At 46.3% G+C, this 16622-nt stretch overlaps 1 protein-coding gene across 1 annotated transcript in view; it reads right to left on the bottom strand.

Moving 5' to 3' along the window:
- Nucleotides 1-16243, bottom strand: part of LOC122552049 (desmin-like) — a 159422-nt gene extending 143179 nt beyond the window's left edge. Inside the window, exon 1 of the mRNA XM_087988631.1 lies at nt 15678-16243. Coding sequence (XP_087844757.1) covers nt 15678-16006 — 329 coding nt within the window. The 5' untranslated portion in view covers nt 16007-16243. The remainder of the gene's footprint in view (nt 1-15677) is intronic.
- Nucleotides 16244-16622: the final 379 nt, after the last annotated feature.

Below are 16622 nucleotides of genomic sequence, written 5' to 3'. Positions count from 1 at the left end.
TACTGCATGCAATTCTGGTTTCCCTGCAATAGGAAGGATGTCATGAAACTTGAAAGGGTTCAGAAAAGATTTCAAGAATTTTGCAGAGTTGGAGGATTTCAACTGTAGGGATAGGAAGAATGGACTGGGGCTATTTTCACTGAAGCGTCGGAGGCTTGCAGAGGTTTATAAAATCATGAGGGGCATGGATCAGGCAAATAGACAAGGCCTTTTCTCCAGGGTAGACGAGTCCAATACAAGAGGGCATAGGTTTAAGATGAGAGGACAAAGATTTAAAATAGACATAAGGGGCAACTTTTTCACGCAGAGGGTGGTGCGTCTATAGAATGAACTGTCAGAGGAAGTGGTGGAGGCTGGTACAATTACATTTAAAAGTCATCGGGATGGGTATACGAATAGGAAGGGTTCAGAGGGATATGGACCAAGTGCTGGCAAACAGGACTAGATTCATTTAGGATATTTGGTCAGCCTGTTTCCGTGCTGCATGTCTCTACGAATTTAGATTAGATTCCCTACAGTGTGGAAACAGGCCCTTTGGCCCAACCAGTCCACAACAACCCTCCAAAGAGTAAACCACCCAGACCCATTTCCCTCTGACTAATGCACTTAGTACGATGGGCAATTTAGCATGGCCAATTTCCTTGACCTGCACATCTTTGGATTGTGGGAGGAAACCGGAAGACCCGGAGGAAACCCACGCAGACACGGGGAGAATGTGCAAACTCCACACAGATACGGGGAGAATGTGCAAACTCCACACAGTCCAAAGCTGGAATCGAACTTGGGACCCTGGTACTGCGAGATAGCAGTACTAACCACTGAGCCACCGTGCCGTCAATTCACTCGTGTCTGCTTTCTGCGGGTTCTCTTACCAGCTTAGCATTTAGATTTTGCTCACTTATTCCTCGGAGAGGTGCTAAACAAATATTTCTCATCTGTTTTCACTCAGGAAAAGGAGAATATTGTAGAGAAGACTGAGATACGGGATATTAGACTTGAGAGGATTGAGGTTAGTAAGGAGGAGGTATTATCAATTCTAAAAAGTTAAAAATCACAACAACAGGTTATAGTCCAGTTTATAGATTATAGGTTTAACTGGAAGCACTAGCTTTCAGAGTACTGCTTCTTCACCAGGTGGTTGTGGAGTACATGATTCTAAGACGTAGAATTTATAGCAAATGTTTACAGCGTGATGGAACTGAAATTATAGATTGAAAAATACCTTGATTGTTTAAGTTTCTCATCGGTTAGAATGACCACGTTGGTTTCACTTCTTTCATATGTAAATTGCAAAACCTTTTTAAGAAATTGCATTCTCAAGTGAACTTTAACAATTGGTCTCTCAGAATTGCAAAGGACCCACTCTGTACTACATCCTCAGGAGAATTCATACACTCATCAAACAGTATTTCAATTCCATCTCAAACATCAAAAACTGTAAGTACAACAAATTTTTATCAACCCACCTCCATAACCAGTGCTCCTCAAACATTCCAGAAGATTCCCCTGGCCTCGGAACCTATTCCGCCATTAGCCATGCGGCTGAAGCAGCTGCCACCCCCCGCTGATTGATGATGTCACTTCCGCCCCCATCATGGCCACTCCCACAACCACTTCCACCCCTCACAATTCCTCATGCATCACACGTGACATCACTTCCGCCCCTCACATCATCGCTGATGCCATATGCTCAGTGACTTCCGCCACCCCTACTGCCGTTGTCACCACCACTTCCGCCCCCACCAGCGCCTCACCTGCATTCTGCTGACATGCCCCCCATAGACCCCAGTCACTATCCCCACACCCCAGAACCCCGAGGGGAACACTACCCCTGCTCATGACTCCACCCCCATTCCCCCCACCATCACACCCACTCCAGGTACTGGCTCCGACCCCACTCCCAGCTCTACACCCACACCAGATCCCAGCTCCCAGCCCTGCCGAGTTTTCACCATCCCTCCAGACCTTCCCCTCACTGAGGACGAACGATCAGTCCTCAGCAAAGGACTCACCTTCATCCCCCTCTGTCCACGCATCAATGAATTTAATACACGCCGTGACGTCGAATAATTCTTCCGTCGCCTCCGCTTCCGAGCTTACTTTCACAATCAGGACTCCCGCCCACCTTCTGAGGACCCCTTTGCCCACCTCCAACACACTGCATCCACCTGGACACCCCGCGCTGGCCTATTACCTGCCCTTGACCTCTTCATTTCCAACTGCCGCCGGGACATTAACCGCCTCAACCTGTCTACCTCTCTCCCCCACTCCAACCTCTCACCCTCACAACGCGCAGCCCTCCAATCCCTCTGCTCCAATCCCAACCTCACATTCAAGCCAGCGGATAAAGGGGGCGCAGTGGTAGTCTGGCGCACTGACCTCTACACCACTGAAGCCAAACGTCAACTCGAGGACACCTCTTCCTACTGCCCCCTCGACCATGACCCCACCCCCCATCACCAAACCATCATCTCCCAGACCATACAGAACCTCATCACCTCAGGAGATCTCCCACCCACAGCTTCCAACCTCATAGTCCGGGAACCCCGCACTGTCCGGTTCTACTTCCTTCCCAAGAACCACAAGCCTGACCACCCTGGCTGACACATTGTCTCAGCATGCTCCTGCCCCACTGAACTCATCTCTACCTACCTCGACACTGTCCTATACACCCCCCCACAAAGTCCAGGAACTCCCTACATACGTTCGAGACACCACCCACGCCCTCCACCTGCTCCAAGATTTCCGTTTCACCGGCCCCCAACGCCTCATCTTCACCATGGATATCCAATCCCTCTACACCTCCATCCACCATGACCAGGGCCTCCAAGCCCTCCGTTTTTTCCTCTCCAGACGTCCCCAACAGTACCCTTCCACCGACACTCTCATTCGTTTGGCCGAACCGGTCCTCAGCCTTAACAATTTCTCCTTTGAATCCTCCCACTGCCTCCAGACCAAAGGGGTAGCCATGGGCACACGTATGGGCCCCAGCTATGCCTGTCTCTTTGTTGGCTACGTAGAACGGTCCATCTTCCGTAATTACACCGGCACCACTCCCCACCTCTTCCTCCGCTACATTTATGACTGCATTGGCGCCACCTCGTGCTCCCGCGAGGAGGTTGAGCAATTCATCAACTTCACCAACACATTCCACCCTGACCTTAAATTTATCTGGACCATTTCTGACACCTCCCTCCCCTTCCTGGACCTCTCCATCTCCATTAATGACGACCGACTTGACACTGACATTTTTTACAAACCCACCGGCTCCCACAGCTACCTGGATTACACCTCTTCCCACCCTACCTCCTGCAAAAAAGCCATCCCGTATTCCCAATTCCTCTGCCTTATCTGCTCCCAGGAGGACCAGTTCCACCACAGAACACACCAGATGGCCTCCTTCTTTAGAGACCGCAATTTCCCTTCCCACATGGTTAAAGATGCCCTCCAACGCATCTCGTCCACGTCCCCCACCTCCGCCCTCAGACCCCACCCCTCCAACCGTAACAAGGTCAGAACGCCCCTGGTGCTCACCTACCAACCTTGGCATAAACCAAATCATCCGCCGACATTTCCGCCACCTCCAAACAGACCCCACCACCAGGGATATATTTCCCTTCCCACCTCTTTCCGCCTTCCGCAAAGGCCGTTCCCTCCGTGACTACCTGGTCAGGTCCACGTCCCCCTACAACCCACCCTTCCATCTTGGCACTTTCCCCTGCCACCGCAGGCACTGTAAAACCTGCGCCCACACCTCCTCCCTCACCTCTATCCAAGGCCTTAAAGGAGCCTTCCACATCCAAAGTTTTACTTGCACATCCACTAATATCATTTATTGTGTCCATTGCTCCCGATGCGGTCTCCTCTACATTGGGGAGACTGGACGCCTCCTAGCAGAGCGCTTTTTTTTTTAGATTTAGATTAGATTACAGTGTGGAAACAGGCCCTTCGGCCCAACAAGTCCACACCGACCCGCCAAAGCGAAACCCGCCCATACCCCTACATTTACCCCTTACCTAACACTACGGGCAATTTAGCATGGCCAATTCACCTGACCCTGCACATCTTTGGACTGTGGGAGGAAACCGGAGCACCCGGAGGAAACCCACGCAGACACGGGGAGTACGTGCAAACTCCACACAGTCAGTCGCCTGAGGCGGGAATTGAACCCGGGTCTCTGGCGCTGTGAGGCAGCAGTGCTAACCACTGTGCCACCGTGCCGCCCACCATGCTTTAGGGAACATCTTTAGGGAACATCTCCGGGAGACCCGCACCAATCAACCACACCGCCCACTCTGCCGAGGACATGGAGGTCCTGGGCCTCCTTCACCGCCTCTCCCTTACCACCAGACGCCTGGAGGAAGAACGCCTCATCTTCCGCCTCGGAACACTTCAACCCCAGGGCATCAATGTGGACTTCAACAGCTTCCTCCTTTCCCCTTCCCCTACCTCATCCTAGTTTCAAACTTCCAGCTCCGCACTGTCCCCTTGACTTGTCCGGACTTGTCCGACCTGCCTAGCTCCTTTTCCACCTATCCACTCCGCCCTCTCCTCCCTGACCTATCACCTTCATCTCCTCCCCCACTCACCTATTGTACTCTATGCTACTTTCTCCCCACCCTCCTCTAGCTTATCTCTCCACGCTTCAGGCTCTCTGCCTTTATTCCTGATGAAGGGCTTTTGCCCGAAACGTCAATTTTGCTGCTCGTCGGATGCTGCCTGAATTGCTGTGCTCTTCCAGCACCACTGATCCAGAAGCTGGTACAAATACAGTATTTAAAAGGACCTGGATGGGTATGGGTTTAGAGGAATAAGAGCCAAGCGCTAGTAAATGGGACTAGATTAGGTCAGGATATCTGGTCGGCATGAACGAGTTGGACCAAAGGGTCAGTTTCCATGTTGTACATCTCTATGACTCTATGTTTAGTAAGGACAATCAAGGATTACAGGGAGAAGGAAGGGGAATAAGGTTGAGAAACATCAGCCAGGATCGAATAGCAGAGCAGACTCAATGGCACAAATGGCTTACTTCTGCTCCTGTATCTTGTGGTCTTCTGGACAGTAAGAAAGCAGTGGCAGACATTAAGGAGGCAATTCAGCAAAAAGAAAAGTCCCAATAAGAAGGAAAGTCTCAGAGGGATAAGCCAATCATGGCGAACCAAGGAAGTCATGGAGAGTATTAAGTTGAAAGAAAAACATATAAGGTCGACGTCAGTGATAGCCTCAAAGACTGGGGTAAATTCAGAATCCAGCAAAGGAGGACTAAAAGAGAATAGACAGAAAAGACCAACTACGAGGGCAAACTAACATGTATGTGTAGAGCCGCAGGAGACGGGCACGGTCATCATTGAATATTTCTCCTTTGTTTACTGTGGAGAAAGACATGAAAAATTGGGAACTTGAGGAAGTTAGTGGGGATATCTTGTGGACAGTCCATATCACAGTTGGTGGTGGTCTTGGACATACTAGAATGCATGAAGGTGGATAAATCTCTTGGTCCTGACTAGATATATCCAAGAACACTGCATGAGGCTAGAGAAGACATTATGGGGGTGCTGGCTGATATTTTTGCATCGTTAACCATGGGTGAGTTCCCTGAAGACTGTAGGGTAGCGAATGTTGTGCCCTTATTCAAGGAGGGCTGCAAAGAAAAATCTGGGAACCAGAGGCTAGTAAGCCTTAAAATCTGTAGTGGCTAGGTTAATTGAGAAGATTCTGAGAGATAAGTTATACATGCATTTGGAAAAACAGGGTTTGATTAGGAGCAGTCAGCATAGCTTTGTGCATGGGAGATCATGCCTCACAAACTTGTTACAGTTCTTTGATGAAGTGACCATGTTGTCACAATGTTGTGGCCATTACAGAGACTTGGATATCACAGAGTCAGAATGGTTGTTGGATGTTCTGGGCTTTAGATGTTTCAAAGGAAGTGGGGGAAATAAAGGAGATAGAGGAATGGCACTATTAATCAGGTAGTAGTATAAGAGCAGTGGAAAGGGAGGTAATCGAGAGAGGTTTGTTTACGGAGTCATTATGTGTGGAACTCAGAAACAGGAAAGAAGCAGTTGCTTAATGGGAGTTTTCCATAGACCCTCCAATAGCAACAGAAACACAAAGGAGCAGTTTGGCACGCAGATTTCAGAAGGGTGCAGAAGTAACAGGGTTGTTGTCAACTTCCCTAATATTGACTGGAACCTCCTTACTGCAAATAGTTTGGACGGAGCAGATTTTGTTAGGTGTGTAGATATGTAGATAGGGGGACTAGAGAGGGGGCCATACTGGTTTTGGTGCTTGGCAACGAACCAGGTCAGGTGTCAGATCTCTCGGCGGGAGAACATTTCAGTGATAGTGATCACAACTCCCGGACCTTTACTATAGTCATGGAGAGGGTTAGGAGATGGTATAGGAAAGTATTTAATTGAGGGAGGGGGATTTACAATGCTATTAGGCAGGAACTGTGGAGCATAAATTGGGATCAGGTATACTCAGGGAGATGCATGACAAAAATAAGGAGAGTGTATAGCTACGAGTGCTAGTTAGGTTTTTCCCACTGAGGCAAGGAAGGGATTGAAAGGTGAAAGAACCTTGCATGACAAGAAATGTGGAATATCTAGTCAAGATGAAGGAGGAAGTTTACATATGAGTGGCACAGTGGCTCAGTGGTTAGCACTGCTACCTCACAATGCCAAGGACCCGGGTTCAATTCCAGCCTTGAGTAACTATCTTCCCGCCCCGTTTCCACACTGTAAGGATTCTATAATCTTTAAGGTTGAGGAAGCAAGAATCAGACAGGGCTCCAGAGGTAGCCAGGAAGGAACTGAAGATTGGACTTAGGAAAGCTAGAGGTGGCATAAAAACTGCCTTGGCAGGTAGGATGAAGGAAAACCCCAAGGCATTCTACACTTATGTGAGGAACAAGAGGATGGGCAAACTGAGGGATAGTGGAGGGAACTTGTGCCTGGAGTCGGAGGTAGTAGGGAAGGTCCTTAAGAAATACTTTGCTTCAATATTCACTACTGAGAGGAACCTTGTCATTTGTGAGGACAGCATGAAACAGGCTGATATGTTCAAACAGGTTGATGTTAAGAAGAGGATATGCTGGAAACTTTGAAAAGCGTAGGCCAGATGGCATATACCCAATGTTACTGCAGGAAGGGATTGCTGTGTTTTTGGTAATAATCTGTGTCTCATCATTGTCTATTGGAGTAGTTCCAGATGATTGGAGGGTGGTAAATGTTATTCTCTTGTTCAAGAAAGGGAATATGGATAACCCTGGGAATTACAGACCAGTCAGTCTTATGTCAGTGTTGGGCAAATTATTGGAGAGGATTGTGAGAGACAGGATTTATGATTATTTGAAAAAGCATAGCTTGATTAGAGATAGTCAGCATGGCTGTGAGAGCAGCAGGTCATGCCTCACAATCCTTATTGAATTCATTGAGGATCTGACAAAACACATTGATAAAGGTAGAGCAATGGATGTAGTATACATAGATAAAGGCGTTTGATAAGGTTTCCCTTGGCAGGCTCATTCAGAAAGTAAGGAGGCATGGGATACAAAGAAATTTAGCTGCCTGGATACTAAATTAGCTGGCCCATAGAAGACAGAGTGTGGTAGCTGACGGAAAGTATTCAGCCTACAGCTCAGTGACCAGTAGTGTTCTACAGGGATCTGTTCTGGGACCTCTGCATTTTGTGATTTTTATAAATGATTGCTTGAAAAGTAGAAGGGTGGGTTAGTAAGTTTGCCAATGGCACGAAGGTTGGTGGAGTGGTGGATAGTATGGAGGGCTGTTGTACGTTGCAACGGGACATTGACAGGATGCAGAACACAGCTGAGAAGTGGCAGATGGCATTCAACCCAGAAAAGTGTGAAATCATTCATTTTGGAAGGTTGAATTTGAATGCAGAATACAGGTTTAAAGGTAGGATTCTTGGCAGTGTGGAGGAACAGAGGATCTTGGGGTCCACATCCATAGATCCATCAAAATTACCACCCAAGTTGATTAGGGCGTTAAGAAGGCGTATGGTGTGTTGGCTTTCATTAGCAGGAGGATTGAGTTTAAGAGCCGCGAGGTTATGCTGCAGCTCTATAAAGCTCCAGTTACAGCTTACTTGGAATATTGTGTTCAGTTCTGGACGCCTCATTATAGGAAGGATGTGAAAGCTTAAGATAGGGTGCACAGGAGATTTACCAGGATGCTGCCTGGACTAAAGGGATTCGTAACAAAGGTTGAAGGAGTTAGGGTTTTTCTCACTGGAGCAAAGAAGGATGAGAGGTGACTTGGCAGAGGTGTACAAGACGAGGAGAGGCATAGATAGAGCGAATAACTAGAGACTTTCTCCCAGGGTGGAAATGGCTATCAAGCCGGGGCATAATTTCAGGTGATTGGAGGAAGGTTTAGGAGAGATGTCAGTGTAATGGGTCCTTTACACAGAGTGGTGGGTGTGTGGAATGCACTACCAGCAGTGGTAGTAGAGTCAGATACATTAGGGACATATAAGCGACTCTTGGATAGACACATGGATGATAGTAAAATGAAGGGTATGTCGGTTGGTTTGATCTTAGAGTAGGATAAAAGGTTGGCACAACATCAAGGGCTAAAGTGCCTGTACTGTGCTGTACTGTTTTATGTTCTTGACCACAGAGGCTGATGAGGACAGGGCGGTAGACATCGTCTAAATGGATTTCAGCATGGTCTTTGATAAAGTTCCACATGGTAGGCTGCTCTGGAAGGTTAGATCGCATGGAATCCTAGGGGAGCTGCCAAATTGGAATCGCAATTACCATCAGCTTCCTACCATCAAGGCAATAAGAGAAGGATGCTTATCGGACTAGAGGCCTGTGACTAGTGGAGTGCCTCAGGGGTTGGTGCACAGTCCATTGCTGTTTTTTTATCTATATCAATGATTTGGATGAGAATGTAGCAGGACTTTGATCAGCTAGGAAAGTGGGCCAAGAAATGGTAAATGACATTTAATAGAGATAAGTGTGAGGTCACGTATGTTGGAAATGCAAATCAAGGTCGGAATTTCATGGTAAATGGGAGGGCGTTAAGGAGTGTAGTGGAGCAGAAGTGAGAAAGTTTATAGCCTTCAATGTTGTCCTTAAACATTTGGACGAAAATGTAATTTTGAATTTGTTGCATACTATAAAACGATATGGCAGGGAAGATAGGATAATTAAGAACAGTTGCCTTAACATCAGCAAATCTGTATAAACAAAACACTGAGTGATAACATTCACAGCTGTTCCTTTGTGAAATTAATAAACAACGTTTAATTCTGATCTCAGAACAAAACAGGGTATCAAATTAATTTCTCTCTCGAATTATTGTCCTTCGCTATTACTTGTCTAGTTCAGAACATGCAGTGCTTTTGTTAACTTTTGTGTTTGTGACAATAACGCCTTTGTAAATGTGTGTATAAAAGCAGTCTGTTTTTGATGGTATGACAGAGTAGCCTGCCAGGGCTCTCGAAGAGCTGATGTTTTACTCTCCTGGATTATGAGAATCCAGTTAGTCTGGTTTATAGATATCAGTGTTATATCTATGTGATGCTATTACTAAATGAAAGGAATGATTAAAATTAAACTAAACTGTAAGAGCTGTTTTATTCCATACCACCAAACAGTACGCTCTCTGGGACGAACCATGAGAGAGGCATACAGGTCTGAGTCCACAAGGGCTTCCCTGAGCCGTCTCAAATCTACACTTTAACAAAGAGACAGAGTTCGAGTGTGCAATTCTCTGAAAGTGGAGTCACAGGTGGACAGTGCAGTGAAGGCGGCTTTTGGCATACTGGCCATCATCGGTCTGGGCACTGAGAAATTATGTTGAAGTTGTATAGAACCTCGCACTTGGAATATTGTGTTTAGTTTTAGTCACCTTCCTGTAGGAAGGATGTTATTAAACTGTAGAGAGTGCAGAAGAAATTTACCTGGACTCTGAGCTAAAGGGAGAGTTTGGACAAGCTAGGACATTTTTCTTTAGAGCACAGGAGACTGAGGGGGGAATCTTATAGAAGAAATGTATAAGATCATGAGAGGCATGGATAGGGTGAATGCACTCAGCATTCTTTCCAGGGCTGGGGAATAAAGCACTACAGGGCATCAGTTTAAGGTTAGAGGGGAAAGAATAAAAGGGAACCTGAGGGGCAACTTTTTCACACAGAGGGTGGTATGCACATGGATTGAGCTGGCAGTGGAAGTGGTTGAGGTGGGTACATTAACAACATTTAAAAGGCATTTGGATAAATACATTGATAGGAAAGGCATAGTGGTGATCTTTCAGGAAGCACTAGAATCAGGGAGGGTCCCAGAGAACTGGAAAATTGCTGACATGGCACCCCTATTTAAAAAGGGAGTAAGGCAAAAGACAGAAAATTACAGACCAATTAGCCCAATCTCGGTCATAGGTAAGATCCCAGAATCCATTGCGAAGGATGACATTTCTGAATACTTGGCAAAATAGAGCAAAGTCAGTAGAGTTTCTTCAAGGAGAGGTCATGTCTGACAAATCTGCTAGAAATCTTTGAGGAAGTAATGAGCAGGTTAGAGCAAGGGACAGCCAATGGCAGTTATCTACCTGGCCTTCAAGAAAGCCTTTGACAAGATGTCGCACACGAGGTTGCTGAGTAAGAGAAGGGCCAATGGCGTTAGCAACAACGTGTTAGCATAGATAGAAGCTTGGCTGTCTGGCAGAAAGTAGAGAGAGTGGGGATTAAGAAGGTCCTTCTCAGGATGGCAGCCAGTGCTCCGCACGGCTCAGTGTTTGGACCACAACTTTTCACTTAATAAATTAACAATCTAGATGAAGGAACTGATGGCATTCTGGTTAGGTTTGCAGACAATACAGGGACAGGTAGCACTGATGAGATGTGGAGGCTGCGGAAGGATTTGAACAGATTACTAGAGTGGGCAAACAAATGGCAGATGGAACACAACATTGGAAAGCGTGAGATTGTGCACTTTGGTAGGAAGAATACAGGCATAGAATATTTTCTAAATGGGGAGAAAATTCAAAAGTCTGAAGTGCAAAGAGAGTTGGGAGTTTTAGTCCAGGATTCTCTCAAGGTAACCTTGCAGACTGAATCAATAGTTAGGAAGGCATATGCAATGATGGCACTTATTTTGAAAGGATTTGAATATAAAAGCAGGGATGCACCTCTGAGGCTCTATAAAGCTCTGATCAGATCACATCTGGAGTACTGTGCGCAGTTGTGGGGCCCAAACCTCAGGAAGGTTTGGGCCCCACAAGCCCTAGAGCATGTTCAAAGAGGTTCACGAGAATGGTCCCAAGAATGAAAAGGTTAATATATAAGGAATGTTTGAGGACTCTGGATTTACACTCGATAAGAGTTTAGAAGAATGGGGGGGATCTAATTGAAACATACAGTATATTGAATGGCCTGGACAGAGTGGACATTGGGAAGACGTTTCCACTGGTAGAAGAGACTAGGACCTAGAGCATAGCCTTAGAGTTAAGGAAAGACCTTTTGGAAGGGAGATAAGGGGAAACTTCTTCAGCCAAAGCGTGGTGAATCAATGGAATTCATTGCCACAGTAGGATGTGGAGGCCAGGTCACTGAGTATATTTAAGACTGAGATAGATAGGTACTTGATTGTTAAGGGGATCAAGGAGAAAGCGGGTAAATGGGGTTAATAAACTTATCAGCCATGACTGAAAGGCAGAGCAGACTCAATGGGCTGAACGGTCTAATTTCTGCTTCTGTGTCTTATGGTCTTATATACACTCCAAACCCGATGAACATAATAACATATGAAATAGGAGCAGGAGTGGGCCATCTGTGCTTTGAGCCTGCTTCACCATTCAATAAGATCATGGCTAATCTTTTCATGGCCTCAGCTTCACTTACCCGCCCTCTCACCATAACCCTTAATTCCTTTACTGTTCAGAAAATTACCTATCTTAGCTTTAAAAACATTTACTGAGGGAGCCTTAACCATTTCACTGAGCAGGGAATTCCATAGATTCACAACCCTCTGGGTGAAGAAGTTTCTTCTCAATTCAATCCTAAATCTGCTCCCTCTAATCTTGAGACTATGCCCTCTTGTCCTAGATCTTCTAGAAGATCTCCCCTCATTCTTCCAAATTCCAATGAATATAATTCCAGTCTACTCAGTATCTCCTCATAAGCCAACTCCCTCAACTCAAAATCAACCTAGTGAACCTCCTCTACACCCCTTCTTGCACCATCAGTACATCCTTTCTCAAGTAAGGAAACCAAAACTGCACACAGTACTCCAGATGTGGCCTCACCAGCATGCTATATAGCTGCAACATAACCTCCCTGCTTTTTAAACTCAATCCCTTTAGCAATGGAGGACAAACTTCCATTTGCCTTCTTAATTACCTGTTGTACCTACAGACCAACTTTCTGTGATTCATGCACAAGGACACTCTGGTACTTCTGCACAGCAGATTGCTGCGATTTCTTACCATTCAAGCAATAGCTCTTTTTACTGTTATTCCTACCAAAATGGTTGGCTTCACATTTGTTAAAATTGTACTCCATCTGTCAGACCTTTGCCCACTCACTTAAACTATCTAAGACCCTTTGCAATGATTCACAGTCCTCTGTACACTTTGCTCTACCACTCATTTTAGTTTCATCTACAAATTTTGACACAGTCCACATTGTCCCCAACTCCAAATCTTCAATGCAAATTGTGAATTGTGTTCCCAACACTGATCCCTGAGGGACAGCACTCGTCACTAATTGCCAACCAGAAAAGTACTAATTTATCCCCACTCTTTGTTTCCTGTTGGTTATCTTAGATTGTCATACATTTTCCTCATATTTTCCTGCTGCGCCTTATCACCCTAAGTTGCAAAAGATCAAAATTCTGAATCTCTCTTAAATATACTAAACAATCTTATCCCTTCTATGTTGTGGTTCTGTTCGCCGAGCTGGAAATTTTTGTTGCAAACGTTTCATCCCCTGTCTCGGTGACATCCTCAGTGCTTGGGAGCCTCCTGTGAAGCGCTTCTGTGGTGTTTCCTCCGGCATTTATAGTGGCCTGTCCCTGCCGCTTCCGGTTGTCAGTTTCAGCTGTCCGCTGTAGTGGCCGGTATATTGGGTCCAGGTCGATATGTTTGTTGATGGAGTTTGTGGATGAGTGGCATGCTTCTAGGAATTCCCTGGCTGTTCTTTGTTTGGCTTGCCCTATAATGGTAGTGTTGTACCAGTCGAATTCATATTGCTTGTCGTCTGCGTGTGTGGCTACTAAGGATAGTTTGTTGTAGACAGGGGACGAAACGTTTGCGACAAAAATTTCCAGCTCGGCGAACAGAACCACAACAACGAGCACCCGAGCTACAAATCTTCATCCAAACTTTGAACACCTATGGGCGAGAGACGCTAAGACAAGCCAGGAAATGGGAATCCTGCGCTAACCGCCTAAGCGCCACATACGAACAACTCCGGTTCCTGCATGAATGCCGAAAGAATCGAATCCTTCCACCATGTGTCAGATACAGACCGCCAGTCAACAATCCACAAGCCAGAGACACAGCCAGACAGAACAGATTCAGGATGGTCCAGGTAATGATTACAGACGCGCACAACAGAAAGAAATTGCGCGCCAAAAGTCGTTACACCTAGACAGGGGACGAAACGTTTGCAACAAAAATTTCCAGCTCGGCGAACAGAACCACAACAACGAGCACCCGAGCTACAAATCTTCACCCAAACTTTATCCCTTCTATATTTGAACTACCCTTATTCTGATGTTATTTGTTTCCCACCCATCTTACCCATCTCCTTTATAATGCTTCACCCTTTCTTTTTGTTTCTGATTCTATTTTGAAGTAAATTTCATATTAAATTTCCTTCTCCATGTTAGGTGTTATCCCACGAATTCTTTGGTTCACACATCACCATGCTGATTCCAGAACACATGAATTAAAGATATCTTCAATCTGAAGCATGGGTTTGTGGTCACCTTTTCCATATGTTTGCCTGAAACGTTCCAATGGCAAAAAACTTAGAACTATATTTTGTCTGTATGAAATTGTGGTATTTTATCCAAGCTGCCATTCCAGAACTTTGTTAAGCACTCAAATACTGAATGTCATTGGTTAAACTGATTGCTGATTTCACCAAATTCCTGGATCCCTGTGAACTTGGCAATGAATTTACATTTTCAACGAGGTACAAAATTAAATAGAGTCAAGATTAGAGTGGTGCTGGAAAAGCACAGCAGGTCAGGCAGTATCCAAGGAGCAGGAAAATCGATGTTTCGGGCAAAATCCTGATGAAGGGCTTTTGCCTGAAACGTCGCTTTTCCTGCTCCTCGGATGCTGACCTGTTGTGCTTTTCCAGCGCCACTCCAACGTTGACTCTAATCTCCAGAATCTGCAGTACACACTTCTGCCTATAAGATTAAATGGAGCTGGGTGCCAAATCGATGGGCTAAGGGGCCTCTTCTGTGCTCTATGAAGAAATAATCTAATTTACATGGAGTCATAGAGCATGATCTTGCACTAAGAGTGTCCCACACTAGGTGCATCTTTAAATCGTCACTTTAATAACCTGCATCATCCTTGATGTCACAATCACTAATGACACTACTAATGCCAGCTGTGTGCTCCCTACCAACGTGTTTGAGGTTTTATTATTTGGGTTCAGATCTTAAATTAGTATTTTAGGATTAGGGAATTCTATGGTTAGGAGTTACAGATAAATTATGGGTGTTAGGCTTAGGATTGTGGTTAAAGTTAGGAGAATGTGATTGAAAGGTTTTGTCAATGGCTAAGGTTAGAAGTTGGGATTCAGTCGTAAAGAGTTAGGATCAGTCGTTTAGGATTAATTGAAGAAAGACTCAAGACCATTGTCGTGTCAATGCACTTTACAAAATAGGAAACATTTTTTGAAGTGTAATTACTATTGTAATTTAGGAAACATGACAATGAATGCACACCCTCAAACTCCCAAAAGGCATTGATATGACAATGACCAGAGATAAATGATGATGAAGAAAGCCTAAATATTGATCAGAACACAGCAGCTAACTCAAGTACTTTGAAACAGTGCCACGGAAATTTTAATGACTCAGTCATGGGCCTCAGGGTTCAGTTTAACATTCTAACCAGGAGGATGACATCTCCCAACTCGCCTTCTATACCACACTGCGAATGTCAGTCCAGTTAATCGTCGAGTGAGGAGCATTAGTGGTTAGGATCGATTTGGGGCAAAGACTCAGTGATTACGATTCTACAGGGGGTGAAAGATCAGTGGTTAGGATTAAGTCGGGGCAGAGAATGAGGGATAAAACGACATCTACGGCATTGCTTAGGAATGAGTTGGAGTGAAGGGTCAATGGTTAGAACTGATTTTTGAAAGCCATGATATGGAGATGCCGGTGTTGGACTGGGGTGAACAAAGTTAAAAATCACACAACACCAGGTTATAGTCCAACAGGTTTATCTGTAAGTACATGCCAAAGGAGGAGTGCTCCAAAAGCTTGTAGTTCCAAATAGACTTGTTGGACAATGGCTTGGTGTCGTATGACTTTTAAATTTTTGAAAGGTCAGTGGTTACTGGATTAGAAACTCTCTTGGCACCAGGGTTTCCACCTTGGCTCCCCATCGCCGACTCTCTCTACCAGACCCCAATCCAGAACTTTGTCTGCTCCCAGCCAGGGGCTCACCGACCTCTTCTTGTACTTCTCCTTATCTGCTTTGAGGCAGTTGAGTTCCTTCTGCTGTTCCTCCAGCCGGAGCTTCAGGTCGGACCTGGCCTTCTGGAAGATGGCCTCGACGCGGCAGTTCTCCTCCTTCTCGGCCAGCTTGAGCTCGGCGAGCAGATCCTTGTTCTTGCGCATGAGACTGAGGATGGTGTTGTTGATGTACTTGGCGAAGCGGTCATTGAGATCCTTGAAACGCTCCTTGCCATCCTCCAGGCCATCATGCAGCTCCTTCTCCACCTGCTCGCCAGTTTTGTCGGGGTAGGTGGCCACGGGCCTCTGACAGGTCGAGTGCATGTCTCCGCGGTCCAAGGGGCGGCGGCGGAGGCCGTCCTCACTCTCTCTCCCCGCCGCTGTCCTTCCTTCCAATTAAAAATAACACGTTACCGTTAACTCGCGAGGGCAGAATAGGGTTTCAAGACCTCGCCAGTTTGTTGGGGTGTTTTTGTTTTCCGTTCAGTCAGGGATGAGAGGAGGGGGGTGTGAGGGCGGGCCTGGGATCAATTTGAAGCCTCACACATGCGGCCGCCTCAGCCTCCGGACAAACCACCTCGACGTCGCCTGTTTACTTTTGTCCGCCTGGCAGCCGTTACCACCCGGGCTTCGCGCCTGCGCGGTCACACCCATTCGCCCCTCCCCCTCCACCTCGCAACAAAGCAAAACAAAGCGTGGCCCAACTGACGCCACCCAGCCCCGCCCCTCCATCGCCTTTCCCTCCCCACCCAGCCCCGCCCCCCACACCTTCCCGCCCCACATACTGCGCGCGCAAACACGATCTTCGCGCGCCTTTTGCCGTCGAGCGCATACGTTGAATACACTTTCTCCACCCTCAAACCAACACCAATCCCCCAAACACATATACCACTTTCCCCACTCCCAACACCTTAACACGCCTACCCCTATCCCCACTGCC

This window comes from Chiloscyllium plagiosum, unplaced genomic scaffold (assembly GCF_037043375.1).
Source record: "Chiloscyllium plagiosum isolate Xiang-an unplaced genomic scaffold, Cpla_swu_hap1 HiC_scaffold_7, whole genome shotgun sequence".
Lineage (NCBI taxonomy): Eukaryota > Metazoa > Chordata > Chondrichthyes > Orectolobiformes > Hemiscylliidae > Chiloscyllium > Chiloscyllium plagiosum.
This window is presented reverse-complemented; position numbering and strand designations above follow the sequence as displayed.